The 14,658-nt window shown below is 39.1% G+C and overlaps 1 protein-coding gene across 1 annotated transcript in view; it reads left to right on the forward strand.

Annotated features, from left to right (window-relative positions):
* Positions 1–727: 727 nt before the first annotated feature.
* Positions 728–14,658, forward strand: part of ryr2b (ryanodine receptor 2b (cardiac)) — an 84,136-nt gene continuing 70,205 nt past the window's right edge. Inside the window, exons 1-17 of the mRNA XM_049600677.1 lie at positions 728–857; positions 2,964–3,083; positions 3,711–3,815; positions 5,634–5,708; positions 5,831–5,909; positions 6,029–6,141; positions 6,487–6,608; positions 7,642–7,740; positions 7,827–7,901; positions 8,328–8,484; positions 8,651–8,815; positions 8,918–9,039; positions 10,019–10,202; positions 10,282–10,417; positions 10,730–10,825; positions 11,072–11,190; positions 12,004–12,137. Coding sequence (XP_049456634.1) covers positions 810–857; positions 2,964–3,083; positions 3,711–3,815; positions 5,634–5,708; positions 5,831–5,909; positions 6,029–6,141; positions 6,487–6,608; positions 7,642–7,740; positions 7,827–7,901; positions 8,328–8,484; positions 8,651–8,815; positions 8,918–9,039; positions 10,019–10,202; positions 10,282–10,417; positions 10,730–10,825; positions 11,072–11,190; positions 12,004–12,137 — 1,949 coding nt within the window. The 5' untranslated portion in view covers positions 728–809. The remainder of the gene's footprint in view (positions 858–2,963; positions 3,084–3,710; positions 3,816–5,633; positions 5,709–5,830; positions 5,910–6,028; positions 6,142–6,486; positions 6,609–7,641; positions 7,741–7,826; positions 7,902–8,327; positions 8,485–8,650; positions 8,816–8,917; positions 9,040–10,018; positions 10,203–10,281; positions 10,418–10,729; positions 10,826–11,071; positions 11,191–12,003; positions 12,138–14,658) is intronic.

Genomic DNA, 14,658 nt, shown 5'->3' on the forward strand with positions numbered 1-14,658 from the left:
CCACATACAAAACAAAAAAACATTTTCACAAAACAAAAAATAAAAAAATAAAATAACCAAGCTTAGTCAAAGCAAGAATGTTCCTCCTATTTTATCAATTAATGTTCACGTCTTATCTGTACATGGAATACATGCACAACGGACAAGACAAACAGGACAAAACAAACAAATAAACAAACAAACAAAAAAAGAATAAATAATACAACAGGAAAGAAAGTAGGTCAAAGAGGAAATGGGTTCTCAAATAAAATAACTTCACATACATAGTAGGCTATGAGGTCCCTTCCCAAGGACTCCTACTCCCGAACACCGAAAGTCCACTATATACAGTATTCAGTTCACATTTGTTGTCCATATTTCATCATATATGTCCAACCTTCCTTTGATTTTATAGAATAAATAAAGGGAGACATAACTTCACATCTCTGACTTTCACTGATAAAGTGTTGGAAGAGGCCCTCCAGTGCATTTTTTGTAGCAATAACTGCAAGATTAATTTAAGGGTAAATTCTAAGAAAAATAAATATATTATATATAATAAATTTAAGTTTTCTTAGTATTTTTCTCTTTACTAGACAGCAATATGGCCCCTGGACCTTTAACCTTCCTTTACTTAACATAATGTAGTCCCGCCAAAATAGCATCCGTTTATCACGAGCGGTCACGAGACCTCCGGATGCAGCAGACTCCGCCCACTCACCAACGGCTGGGCTGCTGGACACCTTCACCTCCCTCTAGTCCTCCTCCTCCTCCTGTACTACCAACATTGTTGTCCAAGTCTGTTTAATGTGGATAGTTTTTATCAAATAATGGCTGACAGTGGAGAAGGTGACGATGAATTCCAGTTTCTCCGAACGGTGAGTCCGCCATTTTTTTTTAAAATAGCTTGTATGTAACTTTTTTCGGTCAAGGCAGTTAGGATGCGTTAGCTAGCTAAGCTAAGCTAGCTAAGCTAACCTAGCTAGCTTCAAATGTGTCAACGGTTAGTAACCTAATTTATCTCTTTGAATAGGAGAGGGTGATTCATTGTGGTATATTTTTGTTTTAAAGCAGCTAAATTCAGACTTAAAAACTGTTTATTTGTATAGCTAGTCATGAGAAGTGTAGTGTCTCAGGATAACAAAAGTAAATGCTCTTAAAAGTGTTCAACAACATGTTTGCTAATGTTAACTTACAACTTTATAGACTGAAATTTAACTCTGTCCACCTTTTCAAGATTAACTTGGGCAGGTCTTGGATATTTTTTGGTCATTGTATTGATTCAGTCTTAATATTGTGTACTTTTTAATGACTTAAAGCAGAGCAAATTTAATATCAAAATTAAGTGTGACCTTATGATCTATGGCCCAAGGATTTCAATTATAAGTTTTACATTTAATTTTCTTATCTTTTTTGAATGATAATGTTTTGTTTATAAGTAACACAAAATATGCAGTTATGTGTATTAATTAAAAACATGCTTTACTTTTAATGCACTGCTCCCAGCAGCATTTTTGCTATCTTCATCACTGTGTTTGGTCTAGTCACTGACAGTAGAAGAAGACCACAAGTGGCTTTTTTTATCCTCGCTGCAAGATGCTATCATAATTCCCGGGTTGTAAGTTGTCCTCTTGCAGCTTGTTATCTTTACCCTCTGATAAGGGCATGTCACATGGAGAGAGTCTGGTGTGGATATGAGACAAACACATACTCATACAGGCAGTGATGCAGAGGGTTACCGAACCCAGTACCCAGATTGGGAAAAAGTCATCTTGCAAGATCAATCCACAATATTATGAACTGCAGATATCTGTGTCATAAATTATTACATTAAATGCACAGTTTCCCCCAGGAAATTGCTCAGCTGAGGCAGGAAGCCACCCAGATCCTGACAAATCTGGTCTTAGGAGCAATTTAGTTAGTAAATGACAGCAGAAACTAAACGCTACACTGGTTGAAAACATGGCATTTGTCACATGGCACCTCTGCTTTATGTTCCTGAAGGTTTTTATATAATAACAGTTTATTCATTCTTTGTAATGTTAGTGGATGTGGTTTTTATTTAATGCAAGGTAGCCAGCCTGCTCTTAATAACATCACCCTGAAATGTACAGATTGGAAAATATAGCAATATATAGAAAAGAGTTAGTTTCAAATCCACAGCAAGACTTTTCAAAAGTTTGTTGCAGCCGGTTTAACATGCATTTCCAATTGCCAGCCAGAGTCTTGTGGTGCAGTGAATTTTCACTTGCCAAATGTACCTTGAAGAAGAGCTGAGTCCTTTAGCCATCTGACTGCCCCACAGTGCCTCCGCATTGGGTAGTGTGTTTGACTGATTGCAGAGTGCTGCTGATAGGAAGAGTGGAAAGGAGGGTGAATCAGGGGTCAGACAGTGCAGTATCTGCCCAATATGGAGGTACACAGCCTGGGTATGGAGAGGTGTTGGTAGTCCTTGCCGGACTTTGGAGACCAGTCGTCTGTTGTCCCTCTCTGCTGTTCCTTAAATAGATGTGAAAAGCCTAATTCCTTTGACGTGGTCTGTTTGGCATTTAAATGAAGATAAGATAAATTTTAGGTGAGAGGAATCTACTGTACATGCATTTACAGTAGGGCTTTGCTGATATTGACTCAGCACTTACATTTATTTTTATGAGCCCTTTGTAAAAATGACAACTCATCTTTTTATATGTACTGTATATTTTCATATAATTTGTTCTGGGGGTTCTGTCATTTATTTCTTAGACATTTATGGGTTGGTTTACAGGAACCCTGAAGGCCAAATTCATACTAGCACTGAATTGGTATGCTATTTTGCTATGATGAAGGTCTAAAATTGATCTGTATCAGTGTTGGCCTTCACAAACAAACCTGTTGGAGTTTGATTTTTACTCATTCTGTGCCTTTTTTATATGTGGCAATCTGTAACTTATATGCACATGAGAGCTTGACCCTACTGCTGCCATCTCTGTGTGTGTTTTTTTTAGGGAGATGAGGTGGTGTTGCAAAGCACCGTCACCTCCCTGGAGGAACATGTGAAACTCTGTCTCGCAGCCGAGGGATTTGGCAGCAGACTCTGCAGGCTTGAGCCCACCTCTAACTGCAAGGTAAAGAGCATCACCCCAATGATTGCCAGAGCAGTGTCAGTTATCATCACACTTCGTTACTCTTATAATTTGAAATAATAAAAGAGAGATGTGTTTATCATACAAATAATTCACTTAAAAGTTTAAGAATATTTGACCTGTACAGAAATACTGTATCTTCTGTATTTTAACACCAATATATATATATATATAGTAATCAAACATTCAAACTGCATCAGAAACTTATAAAACACAAAAGTTTGTAAGATAAGTTGACCTCTGTTGGTCTTTCTCCATTAAGTTTTAATGCATGTCTGCTAATTGTGTCTATGTAGTGTTTTGCTAAAGTATCTAAAAGTTTTTTGTATTGCTTCCTACTACAAAAAACTTCATCACATTTAATATTTCACAACAGTTCATTCAATTTTAATGCTTCTTACTCACTTACTCAGCATCTTGTTTTATAATTTATGTATTTGTCTTTTTCTTGATGTGCCAGATTTTCCCCATTTCATCCTCAATTTGGACTGCCCAATTCCCATTTCGCTGTGGTCCATGTCACTTTGCACTGTTGGCCTGTGGAGGTAGTCAACAGATGTGAAGCTTACCTCAGTGACCCGTGCTCTGCTTTCTTTTTATTTTTACCAGAATGTTCCCCCAGACTTGTCTGTATGTGGCTTTGTTGTAGACCAGTGTCTCTCTGTTCGAGCCCTGCAGGAAATGCTGGCCCACAGTGAACACCTGGGTGCAGAGGTGAGTCTCTTCTCCTCTTTCTTCCTCTCCCAGCGCATTCCAGCACTCCTCAAGCAAATATTATTTGCCATTTATGTGAGATTCACAAGTAATTGATTGGAATTTCGAGATACTAAAAAAAAAAAAACTTCCAAAATACTTTGAATATACTACAGCTAAAATCACTTGCCAGGTTAAACTGACCTCATATTAGCCCTACTTGTAACTGAAGGTATTACACATGTTATGCCTCATTTCCACTGCATAACTCAACTCAACTCAACTCAACTCAACTCACTTTTGTACAAGGTCCTTTTTTTAAATTTTATTAACTACTGCAGATAGTACCTTCTCAGTTTAGGTGGGATTCTAAGGTGATCGTCATCGTCATCGGTCAGGTCATCGTCGCTGTGTGAAACTGCTGTAACATCATCTTCAGCGTAACACTCACTGGATTCTTTCATCAGCAAGAATGTCTGTGATTTGTGACTTGTACACTTTAGTGTACATTTTAGTGATGCACAGTTTAACCCACAGCCTGCGGGTCTCGCGGGTTGACCTGTAGGTTGGGCAGTTTGGTTAAGCTTGTTAGAAAATGTTGTGGTAAGTAAGTGAAAAACAATGCTCTGACTAAGTTCTTAATAAGTTACAGAAACATTGTACAATAATCCAACTTCCACCTTCTTTTCCTTTCTCTTCCCCTCTCTCTGCCTCTCTCACATCAAGCAGCTTTATCATAAGCGCTGCTGTGCTCAGACTTACCATAACTCTGCTTTTGACCAGGAATATCTGTTCAAGTCTGACATATTTAAATCTCTCAGGTCATAATGTTTGGTAAAAATGTGTCCCTCTGCAAAGATGTAGGCCTAACACTGAGTCCTAACAGTAAGCAAGCAAGTGCCTCTTTGTCCTCACTAAATCCAATAAACATGCACTTTTGTAACATCATGTAAATAATGCACCTATCAGCTGTGCACTTAAGATCATCCTTAAGACATGACCACTTAAAAGATGTGTGAGTGCCTGTTGTCTTCCTCTGCTTGTACTTATTAAACAGAAATCACACGTTTTATATTGTGACATTTGCTGGAAATGACATATAGCCACCAGCAAGAAGGCTTTGTAATTATCATTACCAGAAACTTTCAGTTCTGGTTTGCGGGTCAGGTTCAGGTCAGTAATTAACGCATATGTTTGCGGGTAGGGTGGGGCAGTGCTGTGGTTTTGCAGGCTGCTTTTTTTTTTTAAAAAAAAAAAAATGTGGAAGGAGTGAATAAAAAAATTGTGGTCCCTATTGATGGTAGCTTGGCTATTTAAAAATGGCAGGTTTGTGCAGGATTACTTGTGTGGCACTAGTAACAGTTATGCATGACCAATCAGTGATCTGAGTGTTTTAACTCCACCTTCAAGTATCAGCTCACTTGGGACCTCGACATAGGTGATACCAAAAAAAGTACTGGGTTCCAGGTACTATCCACAGCTATTCAAAAATGGAAAACCAAAAAAGAGTGAGCTGAGTTAAGAGGAGCCATATGTGCTGTGGAAATGTGGCATTATTGTACTTAACTGTACAACTCTGTAAACTGTTGACCACCACGATATAAGCCATGATTTTATTACTTTATTTAGAGTGTTTTGATTCATCAGGAGCAAGAAGGTTAACACAGTCTTATATCACTGACAAATAAAGCTCACTGTAAAGCTGGAACAGTTGGTGTCAACATAAAGTAACAAGCAAACAAACAACTGTTTATTTCATTTTTAGTTGATTCACTGTTCACACTACAGTTTTTGTGTTTACTCATACTGTGATTTCAGTAATGTGAATGTGATTCACAGGTGGGAGCTGGAGGAAGCCATCGCACCCTTCTATATGGCCAGGCGGTGTTGTTCCTACACTCATACAGCGGCATGGTGAGTCATCTTGTTAAAATGCAGATATAAATCAGAAGGGCTCAGTCAGTTTTAGTAGCTTTCTCAAAATATTTGTTCATATGTTTACTGAAATATATTTTTGTTGTTTATTTCACTCCCAGTATCTCAGCTGCTTGTCTTCATCTCAATCATCAACAGACAAGCTGGCTTTTGATGTTGGTCTGCAAGAGAATAAAGCAGGTATTTGGTGTTGAATTTTTTATTGAACCGATGACAGTTGTAAGATGTTTGTATTTTTTTACTGCTCTGTTTATGTCATGTGGAGCAGCAAAAACTTATCCTCTGTATGTGTGGCTCAGGTGAGGCATGTTGGTGGACCGTCCACCCAGCATCCAGACAGAGATCAGAGGGTGAGAAAGTGCGCGTCGGAGATGACCTCATACTGGTCAATGTTTCCTCAGAGAGATATCTGGTGAGACAGTAAAGAAATAAAGTTTTCATGCTTAGATGAAAAACAATCTGTTAACCTAACCTCTTAAAAGAAATAGTGAACTACTAATTAAACGTCTGAAGTTGGTAAATTGAATGTGTTTTTTCCTCCGCTACATTCCTTCTTCAGCTTTCGTCTGAGCTTTGCAGAATCAGACACCACTATTTATATGTCACTGGTTTAATTTCCTCAGACTTCATTCGGTAGTTGGCAATCTGTGTTCTCTCTGCCTCTTGATTAGCATAATTGTTTATGATAACAGCCATTGTTGTTCAAAAATCAGAAGTTGTATTCATTGTTGATGAGCCCATTTGTCTTTCTTCCCAGCACCTGTCCTCGGGAGCTGTATTTGACAACAAAAGCTGGAGTGACAGCCTGATTGTTAATGCAGCCTTCCAGCAGACTCTCTGGCGTGTTGCTCCCATTTGCTCTGGAGGCGGAGTTGCTCAAGGAAAGTCTCTTTTCTTTTTGCTCTCTAAGCATATTGGAAAAACAAACTCTCGTTATCTAAGATGATATAACCCAACTGATTGTTGTGTCAAAGACGTGATTGGTCAAAGAGATTTTCCAGCTACATGTGAGGTCCTCTGTTGTTGGCAGTGAGCCACAGTCAGGTTGTTAGAACTGTGCCTTTAATAACAACGGGGCTACCCTTTTCTATTTATTTATTTATTTTTACTATATTATTGGTGCAAAGGGCAGTACAAAAAGTCAAGGTAGTGATGTATAATACATTCATGGGGGTAGATGTAGACGGGAATATAGACAAAACAGGACAAAACAAACAAAAGTGATCAAGTATAATAGTGTTCTTGCTGTTGCAGATATGCAAACTCATTGTTTTTACTGCACTGAGGGTGGTTATATGGGGCACTTGTGTATATGTGCATGAGTGTGTGCATATTTGTAGCTGATAAAGCAGAGACCAGAGAGAGAAGAAGGACTGGGCAAATAAGTAAATACAAAAAATACGTAATATAAATAAGCATAATGATAATATATAATACTACTCATACATAATAACGGATGTAATAATATAAAATTAAATAATAAAACTAAAAAAAAAACAAAAAACAGTTGAGTTGGCTCCTCTAGTCACCCTCTAAGGTCCTGTGGGGCTTCTGGGGCTCAGGTGGAGCCAGTCAGTTGGACTGGGTTTGCTAGCTCTCTCATTTGCACTCGTCTGTTTAGCTGCTCTGGGCCACACTTGGACCCTTGGGAGGGCATTGGCCCATTGCAGATACCTGTGGCCTCTAGCAGAGCCTATCCTCAGACCCTTGGGAGTGGGCCAGCTCTGTTGAGGCATGGGGGGCGGGGGTGTACTTACGAGTGTGGATGATATTGAATGTACTCAGCTTTTTTGTTCTTTCTGCTATTTAGCTCAGAGTAGTTACCCTTGTTTGAATACCAGTTACAGCCTGTTTCAAGCAGTAAAAAGTCTCTTTCAGTGTAGATTATGCCTATATTTGTTGTGCTAATTCTAGGATACCTGAATGGGGGCGACACATTGCGACTACTCCACAGCCACAGTGACGCATATCTGACTGTCCCATCCACAGAGCAGGGAGAGGAACTGCAAAGGTCAGTTGAAAAGACCGGTCTTCTGTCATGTCAGTGAGACAAAATAGCCTTTGCTTCTGTAGTCATGTCTGTTTTTCTTAATTTAGGATGATGCATTATGAGATTGGATCAGTCTCCAGCCATGCCCGCTCTCTCTGGAGGCTGGAGATTCTGCGAGTTGTGTAAGTATACGCAGATATAATGATCAACTCTATTTGAGTTTAAAGCAGTTTAATAGCCTCATATGAATGAATGGTAGTTTTAACCACTACAGGTTTAAACTTAATATTGGAAAGCAGTATTAAATTCAAAAAAATATTTTTAGTGTCATTTACAGAAAAAAGCACTCACAAAGCACAGTAGTTGATTGTTTTTAACTTCATAGAGGGAGTCAGTGCTATGTTGCACATGCTGCTGCTGGTCAATGTCAGAGCACCGCCCAGAATTCAAAGGCTCAAACCATATTTAATATCACTGGCCCAGAAGGTTTGTGTGCCCCCTGTTTGCTCCCCTGCCATTTCAACAATAAAGAGGGAAAACTAAATGTTCAGTTTCCTTCAAAGGTAAACAAAACCAACTAAAAACATGATGCTCTTTACATTCCACAGTTGGAGTGGCAGGCATACATGCTGGGGGCAGCCTTTCCGACTCTGCCATGTGACTACCGGGAGGTACCTGGGTCTCACAGAGGAGAAAGGCCTGCATCTGGTTGATCGGGACAAGGCTGACATCAACACAACCTCCTTCTGTTTTCGATCATCGAAGGTCAGGAGTCATATGAGATAAAGTGAACTTTTTAAGGTTGCTACTGTTAATTCATAATCCAAAAGTTTCTTTGGATTGGACACTTGATGGTCACAAGTGCAGTCAGTTTATTATCAGAGAAACACATCTGTTAGTGATATGTGCAACAATAAAATTTTGCTCACAGGAAAAGCTTGACACAGGCACAAAGACGAATGCTGATGGCATGGGGATCCCAGAGATCAAGTATGGAGACTCCATTTGTTATGTTCAGCATGTAGACTCTGGGCTTTGGCTCACCTACCAAGCCATTGATGCCCATTCTACACGCATGGGAGTGTCTCAGCGAAAGGTAAACCTTTAGATTTAAAATGATTATTTTAAGAGACAGAATCAATATTGATTAACCACAAGGATAATGCTGATTACATGATTGCAAATTATGCGTTTCCAGGCCATTTTACACAGCGAGGGTCATATGGACGATGGGCTGACGCTGTCTCGTTCTCAGAGGGAAGAATCTCACACTGCCAGACTCATCCGGAGTGCTACTCTGCTCTTCACTCACTTTATCAGGTACTAGATGCCATGTCTAGACCCTCAGTCAGTGGAACAATGTTCCATAATCAGTGTAGTTTCCATGAATGACTGAGTAAAGGTGGTTGTTTGCAGCTGTCTAGCTGTCCTTGTTAGAGCTTGACCAATAAATCTACCGATATTAGCTTATTGCAGATGTACTGGTGTCAGGTTTGATATGTAACACGAAATTGCAGTAGAGAAATGTAAAACTAGGTCAGGTAATTTTAATTTTTAATTTAGAAACAGTGTCTACGTTTCATAGTTTGTCTACCAGAGAGAACTGACTGCTGATTTTTTTTGACTGTAAAATGTCTCACTCAGTTTGTATCTTGATCACATTTCTTTAAAATAATAAAAATCAACCGGCTGATGTATGGTTGTTGAAATTTTAAAACTCATATATCAAGTAGGCTTTATAGGCCTTAAAAAACAGTTATCTGTCAAGCTTAAGTCTGCGTTGTATACAAATCATACTTGATTAAGGTATCAAAAATAAAAACTATGACTACGTACAAGCTTTGCCATGGTATTACACTTCAGATACGCACACACAAATATCTATCCAGTTACATCACCACAGACTTTGGCTGTTTTGGAATATCTAAAGAAGTTTCTTGTGGTATACAGTATCATAGCAATACCCGCAGAAAATTTCAAAACACCATGGGAATAGTACCATGCTTTTAAAAAGCTGCAACTGCATAATTAAGCACTGAGAGAAAACTCTGGAATATGGAATAACTTGCGGCTCAGATGCTCAAACTTTCTGTTTTTTAAAAACAAAAACAACAGTACATTTTTAAAAAGGGCTTTACAATCTGTACATGACACCCTCTATCCTTAGAAGTTTTATGAGGATTACATACCGAATCAGTGTCACAGAAGATCCCCACATAGAGACCTCAAACACTGGCTTCTTTTAACGATAGATTTGGAATTCTGGTGGCATGAGTAACCACTATCTGTCTGTCTTCAGGAAACTGGACGGTTTTAGTCAACAAGGAAACGTCACATCTGTTAGCCTGCCAATGGAGATAATGACATGTAGTCTGCAGGATCTAATAAGCTACTTCCAGCCTCCACTGGATGGGCTAGGCCATGAAGCAAAACAGAACAACATGACAGCGCTAAAGAATCGACAAAACATGTTCCAGGAAGAGGTAAAACAGTGTGCGAATGAAGATTTTGACTCTACATGTGATATGTTTGTTCTACAAGTAAACTCCCTTTACTTCTCAGGGTGTGATAGATTTGGTCCTTGATTGTATTGACCGTCTGCACCAATATAGTAGTGGATCTCATTTTGCTGAGGCTGCTCAGAGTGACACAGGAGAAGAGTGGGAGACTATCCTCAACCGTTTCTATGAGCTACTTGGTGAGAATTAACACACTCTCACTATAGATGTCACAATACCACTTTTTTCTTTTGAATACTGACACCACAACATTGATCACCTACTAGCACAGACTCACATTTTTCCTCTTTTTCCTCTCCTATGCTGATAATAACCTTTTTAAATATCTTTTTATTAAAAATGCATATCTTGAAAATGATCCATGAATTGCCAAAAAGTGGTGTAAATTCAGCTAGTTTGCATGAAATACATGGGTTGTGTTGCATCTTAGTCCCTAAGTCTTGTTGATCCTCAATACGCTTTCTTATGAAATCCTTCTTTTTCTCCTTTAGCTGCTCTGATCCGAGGAAACCGTGTGAACTGTGCACATTTCTCAGGGTCTCTAGACTGGCTGATTAGTAGGCTAGACTGTCTGGAGGCCTCTCGTGGTTGGTTGGATTTTCATTAAGAATCCTGTTTTTAATTTCCTAATAATTCAGAAAATTAAAGATGTTGATCTCATATTTTTTGGTACACCTGCTTGAGTTGTTACATTGGTGATATTATGTTGTGAAATAATACTCTTACACATTGTTAAATGCTGCACATTATTTCTGACATTAGTTATCATATGTTGTCACAGCATCATAGCAAAATACTTTCCTAAAGTAATAAGCAATTGCATATATGTACAGGAGTCTTGGAGGTTCTGCACTGTGTCCTCGTGGAAAGTCCTGAAGCAATCAATGTCATCAAAGAAGGACACATTCGTTCCATCATCTCTTTTCTTGACAAGCATGGATGCAACCACAAGGTAATGTTTACAAGGTTTTCATGTGTCTCTGAAATAAAAATCTTGAGAATCTTGAATGACAAGTAATTGTAATTATTACCATGTTATTTCTTCATTTATTGGCTGACATGCAATAGCTCGTTTAAATTTAGAATTAGCCCAGTTGTCAGAATAAAATGTTGGCACTAAATGTTTCTGCAAACCATGGATATGGTTAGGTTTGTGTTTTTTGAGACCAACAGAAGTGGTTATTTTATTTAATTTTAATTTCTAGGGGCTTTGTTAGATAGGACAGTGTACTTGTGAAAGGGAGAGAGGGAGAGAGGGATGACATGCAGCCAAGGGCCACAGGCCAGAATCGAACCTGTGACCGCTGTGGCAATGACATTCCCTTTGTATATGGGGTGCCTGCTCTAACGTCTAAGCCACTGGATTCCCCACAAAAGCAGATATTTTTTAATGAGAGTTTGGGATATTTCCAGCCATGTTTGTTGCAACCAAACCAGGTATTTTATGCCATAACACAATGTTTTCCTAACTAACCAAGTGGTTTTTATATGTAACCTCTAACCACAGCATAATCGCAACATAAAATTAAAGCAATAAGTTTAAACATATCTGCTGCATACAAAACGTACAGATGTTACATATCCATAGTTTGCAGAAACTTATAATGCCAATAATTATTCTCCCAACTGAGCTTGGAAAAACTCATCTGTTACTCTCTTAGGCCATCCTGACATGATATTTGACCTGTTCCCTAATGCTGGATCATTTCCATGTGTTTATTTACCGAGCTGTTGCTGGATTAAGCACTGACAGGTTGTGTTCCAGGTGCTGGAGGTGCTGTCCTCTCTGTGTGTGTGTCATGGTGTTGCTGTGCGGTCCAATCAGAACCTCATCTGTGACAATCTGCTGCCAGACAGAGACTTGCTGCTCCAAACACGTCTGGCTAATCAGGTCACCAGGTACAATTTGGGATGATTTCTCTAAATATAATGACTTGTTGTGTCTCTGAGTCATTCCTCTGCATTTAGATGAGTCTCTAATACTTGCTTGTGCCATTTGCCATACACAGAAATCAGTCAAAAAGTTACACAGAATATATCAAAAGTAGAAATAAAGTTTTTTGTTATATCTGAAAATAGCACATTTAAAAATCACGCGGGTTGCATGGAGAACATGTTCCCATACTCTGACCTTGCTTTTGTTTTTTTGTTTTCTTGTTTTCTTGAGAATCACTGGATGAGGGCTTTCTTTCTTTAGCTCTTTTTATATTTACCCATGCATTTCTTTAGCTGAACCCCATTTGTCAACTGTAGAGCGCTCACTGCTGTGCATCTTAGTCTATTTCTAATTATGTCCACATCCTTGACACAAGAAACACCTCAGGATTCTCCACAGCAGGCTACAGCGCTTGTTTTTTCTCTGGTAGACTTTAGGTAAATCAAGAATTATTTGTCTGCTTCATTGTCGTCGCTTCAGTTGTTTTTTTTTCCTGAAAAGATCAGACCGATAATGTTGATATATGGGGACAGATGTCTTCGTCTCAGCCTCTTCCAGTGAGATTTTGGAAAAGTTGCTCTCTGCCTAAGGTGGTATGGCTCGCAGAGTTAATCTTTGGACATTTTTTATCCAGTTTCATCATATTTCATCTCTGAATATCTTGGCCCACTGTGCCAGTCGAAGCTTGTAGGCAGTTTCCATTTCCCTTTCAGCTTGTTTTTTTTTTCCTCCAGTCCATCTGCCCTTTCTTCCTCAGCAGCTGCCTTCTTTTATCATGTTTCTCTCTATCAGCAGCCCATTTTGTTCCTCGGGCCTTATAGCTTATTTTGTTTCATATTCTTCACACCTGCTCGGTCCATTCCCCAGCTCTCTCTTCCTCCTCAAGCCATTTCTCATTCTATCACTTCTACTTCTTATTCAGCTTAATGTCTCATTTGCAGATCTACTTTCATTCTTATTTCCTTTTTCTCATCAATTTTTCTTTCTCTTTTCCATCGTCTCCTCTCTGCGTATCCTATTTTGTCAATTCATCCAGATGCCCTTTTTCCTCTTCTTTTATTTTTATCCATCCTTCTGATCCATTTTTATTCAATCTCTTCTAGCATCTTATCTAGGTCACACATTTCTCTCTGCGTCCTTTTCCCATTCTCTCAATTCCCTCCGTCTTCCCTCATGTCTTCACTGTCATGAGAACTCTGTCAAGGGCAAGGTTAGTGTCACTATATGAACTGGCATTTAATCTCAAGACACCGGCCAGACTTAATGCCAGTAGCATATTGGCGATTTTCTTGCCCACATGCCTCTCCATCTTACTGTGTGTCATACTCTGCCTCCAAATTATCTCTGGTAATTTAGTTTCAGCAGTGATATTGAAGGGAACCTCTAGAAGAGCCTGGTTCTGTATTTGTTCATTCATTCATATATTTATAACAGTGAATGTGCTGTTCTCCTGAGAGTTGAGTTGTGCTCTGTGTGGACTGCAGAGAGTACCAAAAGCTCTGCATAAGAAAAATGCAGTGTGGTCATACAGAGGGTAGCAAGCTAGAAATCAAACAAGCATCTAGCAGAGACTGTCTACTCAGTTATTTTCTATTCAGTTCAATTATTCTATTTGGTACAGCAAATGTCAGTGTTGCTTTACTCACTCCAGTCATACATACCCAGCCTTCCTTTCCAACCTGAATTCCTCACAGTTGTTGAGACATTCTGTCAATATTTTTGATACACTGCATTTAATTCTTCACTTTTCTCAGGATTTCATGCTCTAAAGAAAACCTAAAGAATGAGTTAGCATTTGCCCTTATCTCGAAGTCATTCATTTTTTGAGTGGGATTGTCCTTATATCCTGTGGGTACACAAGCACACAATGCTTTTTAACATTTCAGTCAGACAACTCACATTTAAATGTTTACTTCAACAGCAGAACGTAGTTAGAGTTTGGCACCCCATTGCTCCCCACAGATATGTTTATATGAGATATTGGGAAGTGGTGATTAAATATTTCCCCCCTTGCTGGAGCCTGCAGGTGGATGCTGGGGTGGAGGTGGGGCTGAAGGAGAGCACGGAAGTACTGATGCAGGGCAGCAGCGGCATAGACAATGCAAAGGGAGAGCTTGGAAGATTTTGCAGGTTAAATAGCGAGCCAAATTAGGACGGTGTGTTTTGCAGATGACATATGGGGAGTGACATATGACGTGTGTATGAATCAGTGCAGCTTGAGTTAACTGCCTGAACTAGCTCGCAGACGTCACTCCATAGAATACATCAGTAAATACCCCATTTGTGAATTTTGAAGCTTTTGTGTCTTAAAAAGGTTAACAATAAATGCTAGCATGTACCTAAATGAGACTACAGAGGTTGTCAAGGAGGTTAAATGTCATCACACCGAACACGGAAACTCATCTACTCACCGGTCCGCCTTTACGTACTTGTTGTGTTTATACGTGCTCTCTTGCAAACTGTTTTTACTTAAACTTTTCAACT

This window comes from Epinephelus fuscoguttatus, linkage group LG16, assembly GCF_011397635.1.
Source record: "Epinephelus fuscoguttatus linkage group LG16, E.fuscoguttatus.final_Chr_v1".
In the NCBI taxonomy this organism is placed as follows: Eukaryota; Metazoa; Chordata; class Actinopteri; order Perciformes; family Serranidae; genus Epinephelus; species Epinephelus fuscoguttatus.